The 17048-nt window shown below is 53.6% G+C and overlaps 1 protein-coding gene across 4 annotated transcripts in view; it reads left to right on the forward strand.

Moving 5' to 3' along the window:
* SEMA6C (semaphorin 6C) overlaps positions 1 to 17048 on the forward strand; it is a 145485-nt gene that overhangs the window by 101179 nt on the left and 27258 nt on the right. For 3 of the 4 annotated variants that reach the window (XM_075908166.1, XM_075908167.1, XM_075908168.1), the window contains one exon: positions 5844 to 8235. The exons of the other annotated variant lie outside the window; for it this stretch is intronic. In XM_075908166.1, the coding sequence (XP_075764281.1) occupies positions 5844 to 7105 (1262 nt within the window). In that variant the 3' untranslated portion in view covers positions 7106 to 8235. Of the gene's footprint in view, positions 1 to 5843; positions 8236 to 17048 lie in introns of those variants that run through there. 4 annotated transcript variants of the gene reach the window in all.

The following is a 17048-nucleotide window of genomic DNA, read 5'->3' on the forward strand; positions in this document are numbered from 1 at the left end:
TGGGCCTGGGCCTCTGATTATGTAGTGCTGTGGACCCTGGGTGCCAAGTGAAGACCCATCTGGGGAAGGCAAGCCCCAGCCCCGCCCCTTCCAACTAAGGCCCCGCCCCTGGAGCCAAGCCCCGCCCACCCCCAGCCCAATCCTTCCTGGCCGCCTGGAGGGCCCGGGCTGCAGTGCTGCTGCCCGACCCCAGCACCAGCCCTCCCCAGGCTGATGCGAGGAAACCAGACTGCTGCGCCATGGCCCCAGCCCTCCTTGGCAGCTGGGGAAGTCAGGGCTGCTACACCACAGCTCTAGTCCTCCTATCCAGCCGGGACATGTAGGCAGTTTTGGAATACCGTGTCTTCCCTTGCCTGCATTACCGGCTGTCCATGCTGTCGGGTCTAGTGGAGCATTTACATCAGCTGAAGATCTGGCTCCTTCTATGGCGAGGGGGTTTACCGGTCCCAGTGCACTGCAGAGAGGCAACACTTCTAAAAAAGCAACTTTTGCTCGTAAATGGTGCTCGCCCAGCTGCGGGGCTGGAGTTCCAAACAGCCAAAGGGGAGAATCAGCCTTGGAGGGGATTTGAAAGCACAGATTCCCTTGACCTTTGGCTGAAGACCAGATTTGTTCTGCACAGACGTGGATTTCCGGGATCACTGGTCGAGTTCCCATTTGAAACACAAAACTGAAGAGGGTCCCTGCGTCCGCAGGCCTGCCCCTCGCTCCCCACAAGGAAATGCAGCGGGTTAAAGGCATACGCTGCCTTTTCTTTAAAGGCCTGGCAGGGCTCGGCTTTTGTAAAGTGAGCAGCCCGCAGCAGGAATGGGAGGGAGAGCGGTGGAAAGAGTGGAGGCGAGCTGTCATTGTCTGGGGACAGCCGCTGTGGTGGGAGCGCTTAACGGGTGCCCCACAGCAGCCCAGCTCCGTTAACAACTGCGACCCCTTGTGTCTCCCCCGCTTTAAGTGCCTGGGGGGGAGGGACCACCAAGCAACCTAAACAAAATCCTCCAGAACAAAAAGCATTGGAATCAGAGCTAGGTAGCAGTGAGTTAAAAGTCTGTGGCAAGGGGGCAGGATGTGGGTAAGTTCCAACCTGTGATTTGTGCTTTGGTGTTTTTTGCCAGCCGGGGAGCAAATTCCTGCTCGGTGGAGCTTAAAAAGAAGAAGAAATCCAGCCCCCCCCCCCCCCCCCCCCCTCTGGGATTTTTAAGATTTACGGCCTCAGTCCAGTGGAAGGGCTGATTACAACAGGGGCTGGGCTGGGTGTTTTAATTCCCCAAAGGTCGGGTGCGACAGCCGTTTTATGGCTTCACTCTGGGGTGACATTTGCCTTTGGCAGATGCTGGACTGACCCAGTTCTAGTCTCCGTTCCATCCTGGCTGCTTGGATAAAACCCCCTGATGCCCAACTCCCCCGGCCCAACTAGAAAGAAATGGCCCGTTTCCATGGATACCATATTACCCTCTCCCCCCCCCTTTTTTTTTTATGGAAAGAAATTGGTTTTTTTTTTTTTTGTTTTCTTTGACAGAGTAAGAGGGTTTTGTACCCGGTCACAATAATCAGCCCCCTCCTGTCTCTTTCATTGCTTGCGCCGTGTGTGAAAAATTCAAGGCATGAATGGGAAGTCGGTGCCTTTTTTCCTGACCCCTGTGGATAACATAAAATGCCAATTGTCTGGCGGTGGGAGATTGCAGACGGCCACATGTCTCCGCATCGCAATCCCCCCCAGTTCATCTGAACTCTGCTAGAGCGTGGGAGGAGAAGCCATAAAGTCAGGACACCTGGGTTCTATTTCGGGCTCTGAGGAGTAGGGAATTGGCAGTCGGGACCTCGGCGTTCTCTTCGTGGCACTGGAAGGAAGCGAATAAAAACCAGGACCCCTGGGTTCCTTTCCTGGCTTTTGGAGGCTTCATAGTTGGTGTGGGGGTCCGGACTCCTGGGTTCCACTGATGGCTCCAGAGGGGATGTGGTCTGGCAGGCAGAGCCGGGGAGCAAAGGAGGCACTTTTTAGGAGACAGAAAGATGGATCAGGGCTCTTTGTGTCCTTGGTTGGCTGAGCAGCTGCTGGGTGAGTGTGACTACTGGGGGTGGTACCCCTCGATCCTGTGTCACGTAGGTAGGCATGATCCCCCAGCACCACCACTGCTGCTGCATGGAACACGTTGCTTGTCACTGTCACCCACACGCTTACTGCCACGGCTGGCTGAGCAGATCCCTGGTGGCTTCCGTTCCCCCAAGGGCGCAAATTAATTACTAACTGCACGCTGTGTGATTAGTCCCTGGTGGCTAACCCCAGTGGGGGGAGGGTGCTTGCGACTTCTGTGCCGTCAGCCTGGCCTGCGCGGTTCTCGTCGTGTCCTGCGCCGTCTCAGAGAGACCCGTATTGCTCACGTGGCCTCTGAGATCACTGCAAAACAGCACCGCCCTGCCACTGACCCCCACGACCCCATGCCATCTCCTCAGCACCAGCCCGGTCTCCTACGGCCGTCCCATGGGAACCTCCGGAATGGGTCAGAACAGAGCTCTGTCTAGCTACAGTCTCCTCTCACACGGGGCCTGGTACCAGCTGCATCCGAGGATGCTACAAGGATCCGGCAGCGCTGGGAAAACCTGCCCCCAGGGAACGTTCCTTCCTGACTCCAGGACCCAGTGGCTGCTCCCCCAGTCAAACCCTGCAGGGGCCTGCTGCCCCACATGCCCATCTCCCTTCACCACCCCAGTTAGCTCAATCAGCAAAGAGCCGGGGCTCCGGGCAAGTTACACAGAGCGGCTCAACCCAAAGCCTTGGAAGCCAGCAGCCAAACTCCCACTCACTACAGCAAGTGATGGATCAGGTGCAGAACTTGGGGTGTTTCCAAACGGGAGCATTAGCTGTGTATTCTTCCCCGTGCAATGTTCTTAGCTATCTATCTGTCCCTCCCTGTACTACACCCTACTACACTCTGTCCATCCCTCCCTAAACTGCATCCTATCCATCCATCCCTATACTACAACCTGTCTGTCTAATCTATCTATCTATCCATCCCCACACATCCCTCCGACTGTCTAGCTAAATCTCTTTTCTCTTTTTCTGTCCCTTACTCTCTTGGCCTCGTACTCTTGAGGCCGAGTGGTGACCCCCTTGATGGTCTGATAGAGTGAGCGGGGTGGGGGAGTGTCTTTCCCACTCTCCGTGGCCTTATTTCCTGCTCTCTCATTTCTCTGGTTTCCATTCCTCTGTCTGGCCTTTGTCTTTCTCCCTTTCTCTTCTCCTCGCGCTCTCTGCTGCGAGCTTTCACAATTAGCCGTCAGGCAGCCTGATTGCTTTACCTGCCTCTCTCTGCTTTAGGCTGCTCATTGCTCTCCACAGCCGCCAGCCTTCTGGCTGCCGTGGGCTCCGCTGCTCCATTCCGTTTGGAGCACGCAGCTTTGAAATTAATCAGCTCCCTCCATACGGTGCCATTAGGGTAATGCCTCTGCGGCTTGCAAAGGGGAGGAAAAGAATAAAGAGCGGAGACAGCTGCAGCTGCCTTCTAACGGGATGGTTGAATTTCAAGGGATTTTCCCAAAGGAAACTGCCCCGTTGCTCCAGTTAGGGAAAGCTACGAGTCCAACCGGTGAGGACCTGCCACTCCAACCTCCAGCAGAACCTCTTCCTGCTCCCCCCAGCTGCCCTTTTGCAGCTTCTCTCAGCACCATTTCTGCCCTGACCAGAGGCCGGGGTTGTCCAACCTCCCTCACATTCTCCCAAGATTTCCATCGCAATTGTCTGTGAGCCAGAGAGATTCCCAGAGCTCAAAGCAACCCCCAAGACGTGGCTCAACATCCAAAACGTTAGTCAAGCGCAAGTTTTTGGCTAATCCTGGGGTAGCTGGGTGAAATTATCTGGCCGGTGGTCCTAAAGGAGGCCAGGTGGCTTGACCTTAGGGTTGCCAGGTGTCCGGTATTTACCCGGACAGTTCAGTATTTTCACCTCCTGTCCGGTTAAAAAAAATTAAGAAAATACTGGACACCTAAAATGTCCAGTATTTTCTGATTTTTTTCCTGGCCAGGAGGTGAAAATCCTGGGCTGTCCGGCTCAATTCAGAGGTAGGCTGGCAACCCTAGTGCTTTCTGGGTTCCGCAGGGGAGCTGTCCAGCCTGGCACAGGGAAGCAAGATGGTGGGTGGCCACTGGCAGACTGTTAGGGCCAAAAAGCCTCACCACACATTTCTTAAAGGGGCCACACAATTTTTATTTTTTTTTTTTACTTAACAACTCTCGGGGTCTTTTTTTTTTTTTTTTTTATTTCTTCTGAAACCATCTGGCAACCTCATGATCCCTTCTGCTTTTAACACCTCTGAATCTACCACCTTCAGATGCTCCTCTGACTCCACAGCCTGAATCTCTTCTTCTGTACATCTCTGAGACTGTTGACTTTAAAGAAGTTGCACCTGAATGGGGCCTTCACTTGGCCTTGGCTTGCCCATTGCTAGAAATAACCTCTCCCTGTCCCGCCCTGAGCTTCTTTGGAGGTTCGCACTGGTTGCAAAGAGTGGACACAGCTTTAATAGAATCATAGAAAATATGGGTGGGAAGAGACCTCAAAAGGCATCTAGTCCAACCCCCTGCTCCATGAAGGACCAATTTCAACTAAATCATCCCAGCCAAGGCTTGGTCAAGCTGAGGCGGTTGTGGAATTTCCATCACTGGAGATATTTAAGAGCAGATTATATAGACATCTATCTGGGATGACATAGATGGTGCTTGGTCCTGCTGTGAGGGGACTGGAATTTATGACCTCTTGAGGTTCCTTCCTGTTCTAATGTTCTATGAGTCTAACCTCCAAGGATGGAGAGTCCACCCCCACCCTAGGCAACTCATTCCAGTGCATCACCATCCTCCTAGTGAAATAGTTTTTCCTAATTTCCAACCCAGAGCCCCCCCCCCCCCGCAACTTGAGACCGTTTCTCCTTGTTCTGCCATCTGCCACCACTGAGAACAGCCTCTCTCCATCCTCTTTGGAACCCTCTTCAGGTAGTTGGAGGCTGCTCTCAAATCCCCCCTCACTCTTCTGCAGACTAAATAAGCCCAAATCCCTCAGCCTCTCATAAGTCATGTGCCCCAGCCCCCTAAACATTTTCATTGCCCTCTGCTGGACTCTCTCCAGTGTGCCCACGTCCTAGCTTTCATGTGGGACAGCAGCCACTGGGCCACATTTCACCCCGGGTAAAACCAAAGGAGTTAGTTCAGGTAGGAATCTTCCATATTGCCCCCTTCATTGACTGGCCATCTAGTTCCATTTCCCAAGTACCATTCTCCATTCCATGTCATTGCCATGGGCTCTCCTTTCTGCAGTCCCAGCAACTGCTAAGCAGGAGCAAAGCTTTGGAGATTTCCTTGGCTTTTCCGTATTTCATTGTAAACAGAAAACAAGAGAGAAAAGCCAGGAGTTAAAGTTTCCATCACCTCCAAAATGGGTGCCGGGTAGAGAAGGGTATTTTGCTCAGCTACTGTCTATGGCTATGTCTACACTACAGGGGTTTTCCATTTTTTTTTGCGGAAGTGCAGACACTCTCTTTCAGAAGCCCTGTCTTCCTCCTTCCAAGAAGAAGAAGGGCTCTTCCGAAAGAGGAGGCTTTTCCGAAATTTGGCCCAGTGTAGAAGGGCCAAATTTCGGAAAAGCCTCTTCCAAAAAAACAATTGGGAAAAGGTACGCAAATTGCAGAGCGCAATTTGCGTACCTTTTTCCAATAGATCAGTGTAGTCTATACATGGCCTATGAAAAGGACGTTCCTGCCCCAGCCAATTCCTGAGAGGAATGTCGAGGGATTGATAGAGTAACCTCCCTGTTCATTCTCACTTTTTGTGCGTGTGTGTGTTGTGTTGTGTGTTTCTAGGCGTGCGCCAGGAATCGGAAGGCAAAGACAGCTCCAAGACTGTCCATTTCACCTTCCTCATCGGCTGCGTCTTTGTGGCATTTGTCCTGGGGGCCTTCTTTTCCGGCTTGTTTGTCTCCTGCTACTGCAGTCACATGTTCCAGAAGGCCAAACACGTCAGCAAGGACCCCGAGAACACAATCCAGCGTCCCCTCTCCCTGCGGAGCTTGGCTAAGATGAACGGGCTACTGGACAGCCAGTCTAAGGACGGGCTGACGGAAGCGTCCTCTCCAAAACTTTACACCACCCTGCTGCCCAGTGAGAAGGAGCCACACAACGGGACGGCCAAGGCTGGAGTGAAGGAGCACCCCGAGCTGTCTGGGCTGCCCACGCCGGAGTCCACCCCGGAGCTCCCTATGAAAAACATGAAGGCCATCAGGAACCAATGGGAGAAAAACCAGAACTGCAACAACGCCAAGGAGTCACAAGGCAAAGGCCATGTATTCCATGGCCCCATCTCTGGGGCCCAGGTCTTCCAGTTCCCCGGTGCCATGGTGCTGCCTAGCAGCCTGCAGGGCTATGACCAACCACTGGCTGGCTACCCGGAGGAGAAGAAGATCCCCAATGCAGAGCGGGTGCTGGTGCGCCATTCCCAGTGCTATCTGCCCAAGGGGGTGGAGGTGACCACCTTGGAGGAGCTGCTGAAGCACCTCCACGAGGCTAGCGGCTCTCCGAAGAAGTTGCTGAGCGGGGTGCCCGGCCACCAGCCAGCCATCAGCCCCCACGCCGCCGTATCCTTCGCCAACAGGGTGCAGCCCAAGATCCCGGACACGGAGAGTGCCCCCTACTACAGCTCTTCCACCCTCCCCAGGGACAGCCTGCCTCGGAGGCTGGATGTCCCCCCCGACGTCACGCCGCAGTCCTGCCTGGAGAAGCAGCAGCCGTCCCGGCACCCGTCGCAGAGGCATTCGCTGTCCTCGGCGCAGAAGCTCATGAACCTCGCAATGGGCGGGGGGCTGATCTCCCGGCAGCATAGCTTGAGCCAGGTGGTCCGGCAGCCCCCGCCCCCCACACTCCTGACCCGCATGCACTCCACGGGCACCCAGGTGCCCCTCGAAGGGCCCGGCGCCTTCCTCGTGCGGCAGCCCAGCTACGCCGACCAGAGCTCGCTGCCCAGGACCGGCGGCATCAAGCGATCGGCCTCCATGAAGCCCGACGTGCCCCCCAAGCCGCTCTTCATGCCTTCGTCCCCCATCAAGCCCTCCACCCAATTCAACTACTGACCTTGCCAGCATTAGAGGGGGCGTGGCTGCCAGCCTTGCCAGCTTCCCCGGAGCCCCCGCCTGCAGCACCAGGGTGGGGCAGCGGAGACCAGTGGATTTGTAGTTTTGCATTGAAAAGAGCATTTTTTAAAATGCATTTGGCACACACACACCCCCCACCCCCATCACCTGCTAACGCCCAAGCAAAGGGGCTTCAGGAACATGTGGCGGGCACCGTTCCAGGAGAAGAATGTGCCCCCCAGGTATCCGGCTGCCACCACATCCCCGCCCATTAAAAAGCTGCGGGGACACCGCTGTCAACCGGCCGCCTCCTTTCCCACTCGGCCTCCTGGGACTGGCGGGGAGGCAGGGCCGGTGGGGCCCCACGAGACACGAACGCTTCTGTGCCGTTGCAGGGCACCTGCTGCGTGTGGTTTCTCTGTGCCAGGGGGCATGGAAACCGAGCTCGCCAGCCCTCCACGCCCCAGCTGCACTTTGCTTCCCAACGACTCCAATAACCAGCCGGGCGGGAAGGGGAAGAGGACGAGATCACTCCTCAGTTTCTTCCTTGTAGCACCCGCTCCTTACACACACACACACACACACACACACACCCCCAGCCTGCCTCTCTCTGGTCTTATTTATTATTAAGACTGAACGGCTTTTTAATTTAAAACAAAAGGCCACGTTGTAGCCTCAGCTCCCAGGGGTTTGACCCCCAGCGTGGTTCACGTGGCAACGAGGCTGTCTGCGTCCCGTCTCTGCGGTCAGGCCGACTTCAGAACCCTCCGAGGCAAGTGAAAGCACCAACCTGGGACCGCCCATCGCAGTGCAAAAAAAAAAATCAATTTTGGGGGGAAGGGGCGACATCAGAGGGATCCTGGCCAAGCCAACGACTCAGTGGGATCTCAGAGGGCTGGGAAGCCTCGGACAGCTGGCCCTTCGAGCCTTGTGAAATATATGTATAGATACTGTACATAGCTATAAATAGATATATATATTTCAACGTAACTTCGCAGAAGAGAAGTCCAATTTATCCTACCGTGTAGGAGAGTGAACTGTGCACAAGCCAATGGTGCTGCAGCCATGTACATGCGGTGTCGGGACAGACACAGCCTGCGTTGATGCCTGAATTATATAATCTCATCATTGCCTAGAGCCTGGGTCGTTTTTGGGATGTGGGGAGACAGGGTCAGTTACCACCACATGGGCTTTACACTGGAGTGTTAGGAAACAAGGAGCGGCACCAGCAGAGAGCACCAGTCGGAGTCGGCGCATCAGGACAGGCACGGCGGGGGGGGGGGGGATTCTCCACTGGGGTACAGGTCTGATCCATCTGACTCCCCCCACCCGCCACTGGGCAGTGGGTTGATCCATCTGAACCACACACACACACACATACACACACACATTGGGATGAGGGTCTCACCGAGCTCCCCCACTGAGACAACAGCCATCCCTTACACTCCCCAAGAGCATCAGACACCCCTCCCCGACCAAGAACAACAGATACCCCTTCCCCCAACTAAGAGCAGCAGAGACACCCCTCCCCCACTGAGAACAAAGGAGAATCACACACACACTGCTATTCAGAACAATGGATTGTCCCTTCCCCATTGCCCATAGAGAACAAAAGCCAACTCCTGGCCCTCAGCTGGAGAACAATGGCAAATCCTCCCCTCCCCCACTGAGAACAATGGAAAGTCACACACGCACACAAACGACTATTGAGAACAATGGATCATCCCTTCCCCCGCCTATAGAGAAGCAACAGCTAACGCCTAGAGAACAGTGGTGAATCTTCCCCTTCCTCCATTGAGAAAAGTGGGAGCACAGGACTCTTGGAAACTGGGCCCTGCACAAGGTACCAGGCTGGAGGGCGATCGGATCAGCCCAGCATTCATCGCGAATAGGAACTGAAATCCAAGCCATGTGCATGCTCTGATTTTGGCTGGCGTCTGTAGAGAGTCGGGTTAATTTAAACAGAAAGGAGCCGCCCTCTTCCCTGAATCAGAGTGAAACCCGTTTAACCAGTCCCCCTCCCCTCTGCAGTGTTTAGCCAACCTGCAGGGCCTAAGGAGTGTTATGCTGGTGTGAATGAGACTCAGCCTAATGGAGTCACGCCTGATTCACATGGAGCTCAGAAGCCAGCCAGGGATTTTAAATCAAAGCATGTTGGGGCAAAGGGAGCAGGGTCCGTCTTCCTTGGCACTGGGAGTGGAGCTAGGTGTGAAGCAAAGGCTACATCTTCCTGACAGGGCACCCAGAGCCAACCCAGTTCACCAGTTCACCCAAGTGTAAAGAGAACTGAACCTGCTGGAGAACTAAAGTCTGGGCTGTCCCTGTTAAGGGGATGGGGGAGGTCCCGTCTACACCACAGCTAAGTCAGGGGAGCCAGGTACAAAGGCTGACAAGCTCAGCTGGCCCTTCTACCTGAGCTAAATGCCGGTTCTGAGCCACTGTAGTATGGGGATACTGGGGGGCACTGCTGAAAATAAGCCATTTGCCCTGAACTGACAGAGACAGGGCTACTTACAGCCCAAGACTGGGGGCTCTCTATTATAAGTCACCAAATCAGTCACTCAGGGTACGTCTACACAGCAGGGCTAAACTCGAAATAAGCTACACAACTTGAGCTACGCTAATTGCGTAGCTTAAGTCAAAATAGCTCATTTCAAATTTGGGCGCGTCTACCCAGCACTTATTTCGAAATAGAGCTCTCTTCCCCCAACTTCCCTTACTCCTCATACAGTGAAGTTTACAAAAGTCGGAGTAAGAAACCCATTATTTTGAATTTATTTCGAAATAATGGGCTTGCTGTGTAGATGTGCAATATGTTAAATTAAACTGCTGTGTAGACGTACCAAGAAGCACTTTCTGTTTGCCACACTGGCCAGCAAGAAGTCATATAAGCTTAGACACTCCTCCAGTTTTCCTCCTGCACCACCAGTACCACTCATTCAGATGAGAGGTTATGAAAACAGATCTCACCAAATAAAAAGGGTTTTCCACATTCAATTTCTAACTTAGAATCTTACCCAAAACGCACACTGATGACCCAATCCTTTAGAATCTAAAATCTGAAAGAAAGAAAGAGAAAGAAAGAAAGAAAGAAAGAAAGAAAGAAAGAAAGAAAGAAAGAAAGAAAGAAAGAAAGAAAGAAAGAAAGAAAGAAAGAAAGAAAGAAAGAAAGAAAGAAAGAAAGGTGAACGTTAAAATCGTTAAAGGAATCAAATTACATACACCAACTGCCAAGTTCTTGGTGCAGGCTTGTAGCAATGATGGAATAATTTGCTGCCATAAATCAAGTCTCTGTTTGGATAGGTCATTCAGTCCTTTGTTTCAAGCTTCAGTTTATAGCATAGATCCTCCAGATGGGAGAAACAGGATTGAAGACAAAATGGAGGAATTACCAGGGCCCTTTATATATCCTCGGCCATGTGGCGGGAATCCCGTTGTGTAAAAGTATATCCCAAAATGGAGTTAGAAGTCACATGAGCAAGTCACCTTTCCATGCATGACTCAGCTCTTTGCAAGTTCCCTCTAATTTTTCCCACCCCTGTGTAGAATGAACTTTGTGATGTGCACCAGTGTGGAGGTGGCGTGCGACAAGGAGGGGATGGGTGACAAGCTACCTTCTTAGGGGTGCAAATAAAATTCACGTGGTCAGGGTGAGACCAAGAAGGGAGAGGACTCAGAGCTGGAGCAGAGAGTTAGGGTGTGAGGGCTTTAGCTCGGGGTGCAGGCTTTGGGGTGAGTCCAGAGATGAAGGGCTCAGGGCTTGGGCAGAGGGTTGGGGTGAAAGGGTATGAGGACTCCAGCTGGGGGTACAGGCTATGTGGTGGGGCTGGGTTTGAGAGACATTGGAGGTGAAGGAAGAGGCTACTGTGAGGCGAGAATTCACACACACACACACACACACCCAGCTCTCTGGCCTTGCAGCAGCACCTGGGCTGGGGGAATGGTAGGATCAGAGTCAGGCCACTACAGCTGCAGCACGATCAGGGCTGGATCAGGGCCAGGCAGCCATGGCTGCAGTAGAATCAAGGCCCGGTCGCCATGGCTACGGCTGGAGCTGGGCTGGGACAGGGCCGGGCTACCACATATGGCAAGGTTGGGATCAGGGCCTGGCTGGGCCACCCTGCACATGGTTGGAGGGTGAGCTAGATTGGGGCTAATGGTGAGGCAGCCATCAACCAGCTGCTGCAGGTCCTTGCCCAGTACGGCTTCCTTCCTTGAGCTCTTTTCCAAATCTTGTGCCAGAGCTATGCAAATGAGGCTAAGTGTGGAATATCACCAAGCCTCATTTGCATATCTGATGAGCCGCCATTTTTGCGGAAGAGGCTCTTTCGCAAGAAGGAACTGTCTACACTGCCCCTTGCGCAAGAAAAACCCTTTTGCACAATGCTGTTCGGCTGATTATTTTCAGGAATAGCAGCATTGCGCAAGAGGGTTTTTCTTGTGCAAGAAGGGGCAGTGTAGACAGCTCCTTCTTGCGTAAGAGCCTCTTCTGCAAAAATGGTGGCTCATTAGATATGCAAATGAGGCTCGGCGATATTCCACGCTTAACCTCATTTGCATAGCTCTGGCGCAAGATCACGCCAGTGTAAACATAGCCTAATAGTATCTGCAGTCCCTTCATTGACCTGCGTGTCGTTTACGGTCCTGACCCCTCTGCCTTTTACCCTCCAGTTAACCACTGCCGTGCGGTCACCAATGAATTTCCTTTTCTCCTTCTGGGCAGAAAGACACAGTGAAGATTTCATGCTCTCCACCCTGCTGGGGGTAGTTGATTCGTTACCTCATTAGCGTGGTTGCTTTGTTTGCCTTTTATGACAGTGCCCCACCATTGTCCCAGACAAGCAACTCCATAGTCTTTGGCCCACACCTGAGCTAGACAGTCTGGTTTCAAACAAAGTCTGGCAAGGAGAGGATGTCTAGCCTTCCCTCTAGCGCTGGTGCAGATTTTACAATCACAGCACTGAGCAGTGCATTAGCGGTTTCACATGGTACCTCGCAAGGTCTGTTTGGGACAAATAACCTTGCAGTAGCATGGGTGTGAAGACAGGGCATCTAGGGTGTCACCCCATCACACCCCCCCCCCAAATTCTGATTGGCTTCTGTCCGAGCCACACACAAGCGATGTGTTTGGGCGACAGACACCTCCAGCTCTGCCCATCCAGCCAGGAGGGACGGCTGCAAACGCCTCCGTCTGGAAAACTTTTCAGCCTTTTTCCAGGGGCCCTGAGCCACATGGCTGGGAGGAGGGGAAGGGTTGGGCTGGGGCAACCAGCTGGGGAGGAGACAGCAGAGCATGGTCAGGCATCTGGGCTGAGCAAGCATAAGGAGCAAGGTGCAGCGCCAATGGAAAAACCCCATCCCCCTTCCAGCTCTCTCCTGCCTCAGCTCATAGGCATTTTCTGAAGGCTTAATGGCCTGTCTACCGACCCCTCCCCAAGCCCCTGATATCGGAGACCCAGGGCCATGCCTTCTGCTGGTGTACCCCACAGCCAGGCCGCCATAAGGCAATCTGTCCCTATCTCTGCATTCCCAGATGCAGCCCCAGAGCTGGTGCCGGGCAGGACCAGCTGAATAAACGAAAGGAATTAAGATGCAGAAGAGCCCTCATCAGGCACCGTCTGTTCCATCCCCCTTTGACCGGAGCAGGTGTGTTCCTCATCATCTGGATTTTATTCCCAGCCTCACCAGCAACCCAGCTAATGGGGCTCCCCCTACAATCGCAGGAGGCGACCTTGCAGTAAGCGAGGACAGGAAGATTTCCCTGCTGTTCAACTACATTTTCCCTGTGATTAATGTCACCCCATCCTGCTAGCACCACCCTGGGGTCACCCTCAGCTCCCCATGGCACCCAGCCCACTCCTTGGGGGTTCACACCCTTCACTCATAGCTGCATGAGGCGCGCTCCTACTGGCCCCAGCTGAGCCTGGGGCCTGGTTGTGCCCGATGTAGTGCAGACAGATCATCTCTGCTCCAAAGAAACCACAAGCTAACTAGACCCAACAGATAGGGCCCGGAGGGGAAACTGAGGCACTGCGCAGAGACATGAAAAATAACCATGTGACCGTAGGCCAGCCATGCCGTACCTCAGTTTCCCTCTCTGCAGAGTGGGGACCATGCTTGTGTAAGCCCCCATTGTGACCCCAGCCTGCCAAGGCCACTCAGCTTGTCAGGGGCAGAACGGAACAGGCCTTGATGCTTTTCCAAGGCTGACCAGGAAGTCATCCTCCATCCCGTCTCCCTGCCTTGGCAGCACAAAGGCACCGTGGTGAGTGGTTGTTCTGAGGCCTGCCGCACTAGGTTCAGTCTAAAAGCCATGCGTGAAACGAGGATGCCAGGTCTCAGCCTGGTCTCTGGCGGGTGCTAGCTGGGCAAGACCAGCTGGCCTGTCAATGCCATGGGGACAGCTGATCAGAGGAGCTTTGGTTGGACAGCTGAGTGGGCTGTGGCAGGGAAGGGAGACATTCCCCACTGTACAGACGGGAGGAGTGGCAGTTAGCTTGCTGGGCAGTTTTCCTCCATCAGGCCGGGCTAAGCCTAGGACCAGGAGCCAGGCCAGCTGAGTCCTAAGCTTGACCTTGCTGAAAAATTGCCATGTGACCGTAGGCTAGCCATGCCTCAGTTTCCCTCTTTGGAGCGTGGGGACCGTGATTGTGTAAGCCCCCATTGTGACCCCCGCCTGCCAGAATGGGGTGCAGGGCGGTGATTCCAACTTCCCAACCCAAGCTGAGGCTGGGATCCTTTCCCCGTCTTGATGCCGCTGTTTACAGAAGAGGCAGCGTGCTGGGCTTTCCGACCTTGTTTTCCCCAGCAGGGGGCCTGAGTGATTTGCTGGTCCCAGTATGAGCCGATACGCGGCACTTTGCCCAAGAAGGATGGTGCCCCAGAGATCTCACCTGAAATTAATTCCAAGAACAGAGACGTTTTAAAAACCAGAAGCGTGTGTGCTTGTGTGTGAGCGAGGCACCGCATAAATAATTGGCTGGGCTTGGCGATACGAGTTAGCTGAAAATTACTAAGCCCTAGTGGAAGCAATTTGTTCAGGCAGTGAATTAGATGCAGCCAGCCGGACGTACCGAACCTCATTTGCCCCAGCAATTTAATGTTCCAGCAGGCTGTTGATGGTTTCTATAGAGAAGGAGCAACTGGGCCAGCATATACCTACAAACACACACAACAGAAAGGGTCTGTCTCTAGTCTCTGCTGCCTGCCCAGAAGGGGGGAAGGGTCTGCACACAGGCCAAGGCCCCACTGTCCAGGGAGGGGGCGGTACAGCAGCAGGTTTCAGAGAGAGCACACAGGGAGGGTCACACCTCTCAACACTGGGGTCAGGCTGCCTGCAGACTCAGGCAGATGTTGGTTACACTTGGAGCAGGGTTTTTTTGCATCCACGAGGGCTAGAAACATAATATTTTGGAAATCCAAGAATGCCATGATTCTGTTCCCGTCTTGTCACTCCGTGCACTGACGTTTTAATTCCCATCCCAGCTCTGGCTGGTTCTCAAGTTTGTGGGATCCGGCTTCCCAAGATGGCCCTGCCCAGCACCCACTCGCAAACAGGGCCACGTTGCATATGGCTCCCGTCACTTTGCTCTTTGTGTGAAAGCAGAAGGTACAGGACCCTACTGTGATCAGGGCATCAGCGTTCTGGGGAGAGGCCGTCCCTGCCCTGACAACCTTGACACAAGTGACTTCAGGAGAGTCGCCCCATGGCTGAAGCCAAAGCTTCAGCAACTGTTTGCTTGCTACTCTTGATACTGGCCCTGGCAGAAAACAGAGGTGAAAATAAGCGGATGCGCCCTGGTGCACAGCTCCCGCAAGAACTGGCTGTGCCGTAACAAAAACCAGCAGGGAGCTATTTAAAGATCTGGCAGGAGCCTGAGTTGCAATAGAACAGTACCTGTAAGAAATGTTTAGGAAGGCCTCTAAAAGAAAAAGGTTAAGAACCCCATAGCTAGTGAATTTGCAGCTTCTCAGAACAGGCTGTCTCTATTATACAAACTACAGACACAAGGCAGCTTCTGTGCAGCTCACGTTCCAGCACTGTCTTGTTTGTTTACCAGGGATCACACTCTCTGACAGAGTCCTTTAATACCTCAATAATGCATTACAAGCAAACCTCTCATTATCCATCTTCAAAGTTCAGAGCATAAGCTGATCGCCAGCAGGAGGTCAGGAAGAAATGTTCCGAACCTGTTTTCTACTCCCCACTGGGTGTGGAGCTCAACTGATCAGTCCAGTCTTCTCTGTGATATAATTTCATGGATTTTAAGGCTGGGAATCTGACTCCCTGCATAATACACTAGTACAAACCTGAGAGAGGGAAGTCTCCCTTTTTTTGGAAAAGAGAAACTGAGGCATAACATGGGTAAATGATTCACCTGACATGTAAGAGTCAGGAATAGAACCCAGGAGTCCTGCTTTGATCTATAGCCATCCCCCCCAACCTCTCTTATGGCCTCAGATAGACAGACACAACACAGCAGCTGGTATAACTGGGCACCCTCACATGGCCACAGGTGAGAGGTGACTCATCTTCCTGAATACATAATCACACTCACAGTCCACACACCCCAACACATATTCACCACTGATACACAATTACACACACACACACACACACACTCTGACACATATTCAGAACAGATCTACAGCCACTCCCTCAAGCCCATCCCACTCACACACCTCCCAACACATAATCACAGTCACCCACAATCACACCTCCAAAACATGCATCATCACACCCCCAACTCCCCACATCATCACACATGGGCACATCGTGCAACACAAAGTTGCACCTTTCACACACTATCCGTGCCAAGATGCACGGGGTGGGGGGAGGGGGAGACAATTGATCATGCTGGTGAAACTGACTAGACAAATGCACAGGGCCCCCACAGTGCAAGGAAGTGAAACATTCTTCTCCTCTGATCATCCAGGTTTTTTTCCTACGTGTGTCGTATTTAGAGGCAGCACCTGGAGCTCTGAACTGACACCACATGTAGTCCCTGCCCCAAAGAACCCGGAAACTGAGCCCGGAGTCACGCAGCAGGCCCTTGGCTGAGCTGGATAGAACCCAGGTGTCCAGGCAGCCACACCGCCACTGTGCCTCACCCAGTCTCTGCTGCATCACCATGTATTCCAGCAGCTCAGCGTGGCCTCTGGGACCAGACTAGGCCCATGGGAGCTCAGGGGACAGACATCCCCTCTCCATGCTGTCCTCAGGGCGAGCGGCTGGGGGCCGAGCCAGCAAACTGGCAGTGTGGCCCGATTCTAAATGCTGACCCTGCCCCCTGTAACCCAGGGCAGAGCGTAGCCTGGGCAGCACCCGGGTGGGGCGTGGAGAGTGAAACCTGGCTGCACGTGGTTGTATTTTCCTTCCCCACCCCCCACTCAGTTCCCCCCTTAACCCTCCTCAGATCTGCTCTGGTTTGTTTTCTCACCAGCGCTGCCAATGAGTGCTATTTATAACCCTCCCCCCCCCCCCCCCAGCCCTGCTTGGATTTGGAAATGGCTTAGATTAAAACAATACGAGGAATGGATATACCCAGCCGTGCGACTCGCTGGCGATGAGCCAGGCGGCGACAATCGAAAGCAGGTGTCTCTGCTGGACGGGTTGCCGCCAAATAAGGCCAGGAACTCAGCCAGGCTGGCCAACTTCCCTCTCCTTTCCTGCGGCCGGGGCCAGAGCAGAGGACTAGATCCTCAACTGGTGGAAATCAATACAGCCCCTCTGCAGAGCCAAGCTGATTTACACCCACTGTGATCTAGCCCAGCACCTCTTGCCGAGCTGCTCTCAAGCTGGCCTGTCCTAACTGAGGAACTGTTGGGCAAGCAGACAGCTACGCAGCACAGGCGGGCTTGCTAGTGTAGGGTTGCGCCTCAGCAGGGGGTTGTCTGTTTTTGTAGGCTCACCCCTCAGCCTGCACATGCCGGCTTGTTTTCC

Source organism: Pelodiscus sinensis, chromosome 24 (assembly GCF_049634645.1).
Source record: "Pelodiscus sinensis isolate JC-2024 chromosome 24, ASM4963464v1, whole genome shotgun sequence".
In the NCBI taxonomy this organism is placed as follows: domain Eukaryota; kingdom Metazoa; phylum Chordata; order Testudines; family Trionychidae; genus Pelodiscus; species Pelodiscus sinensis.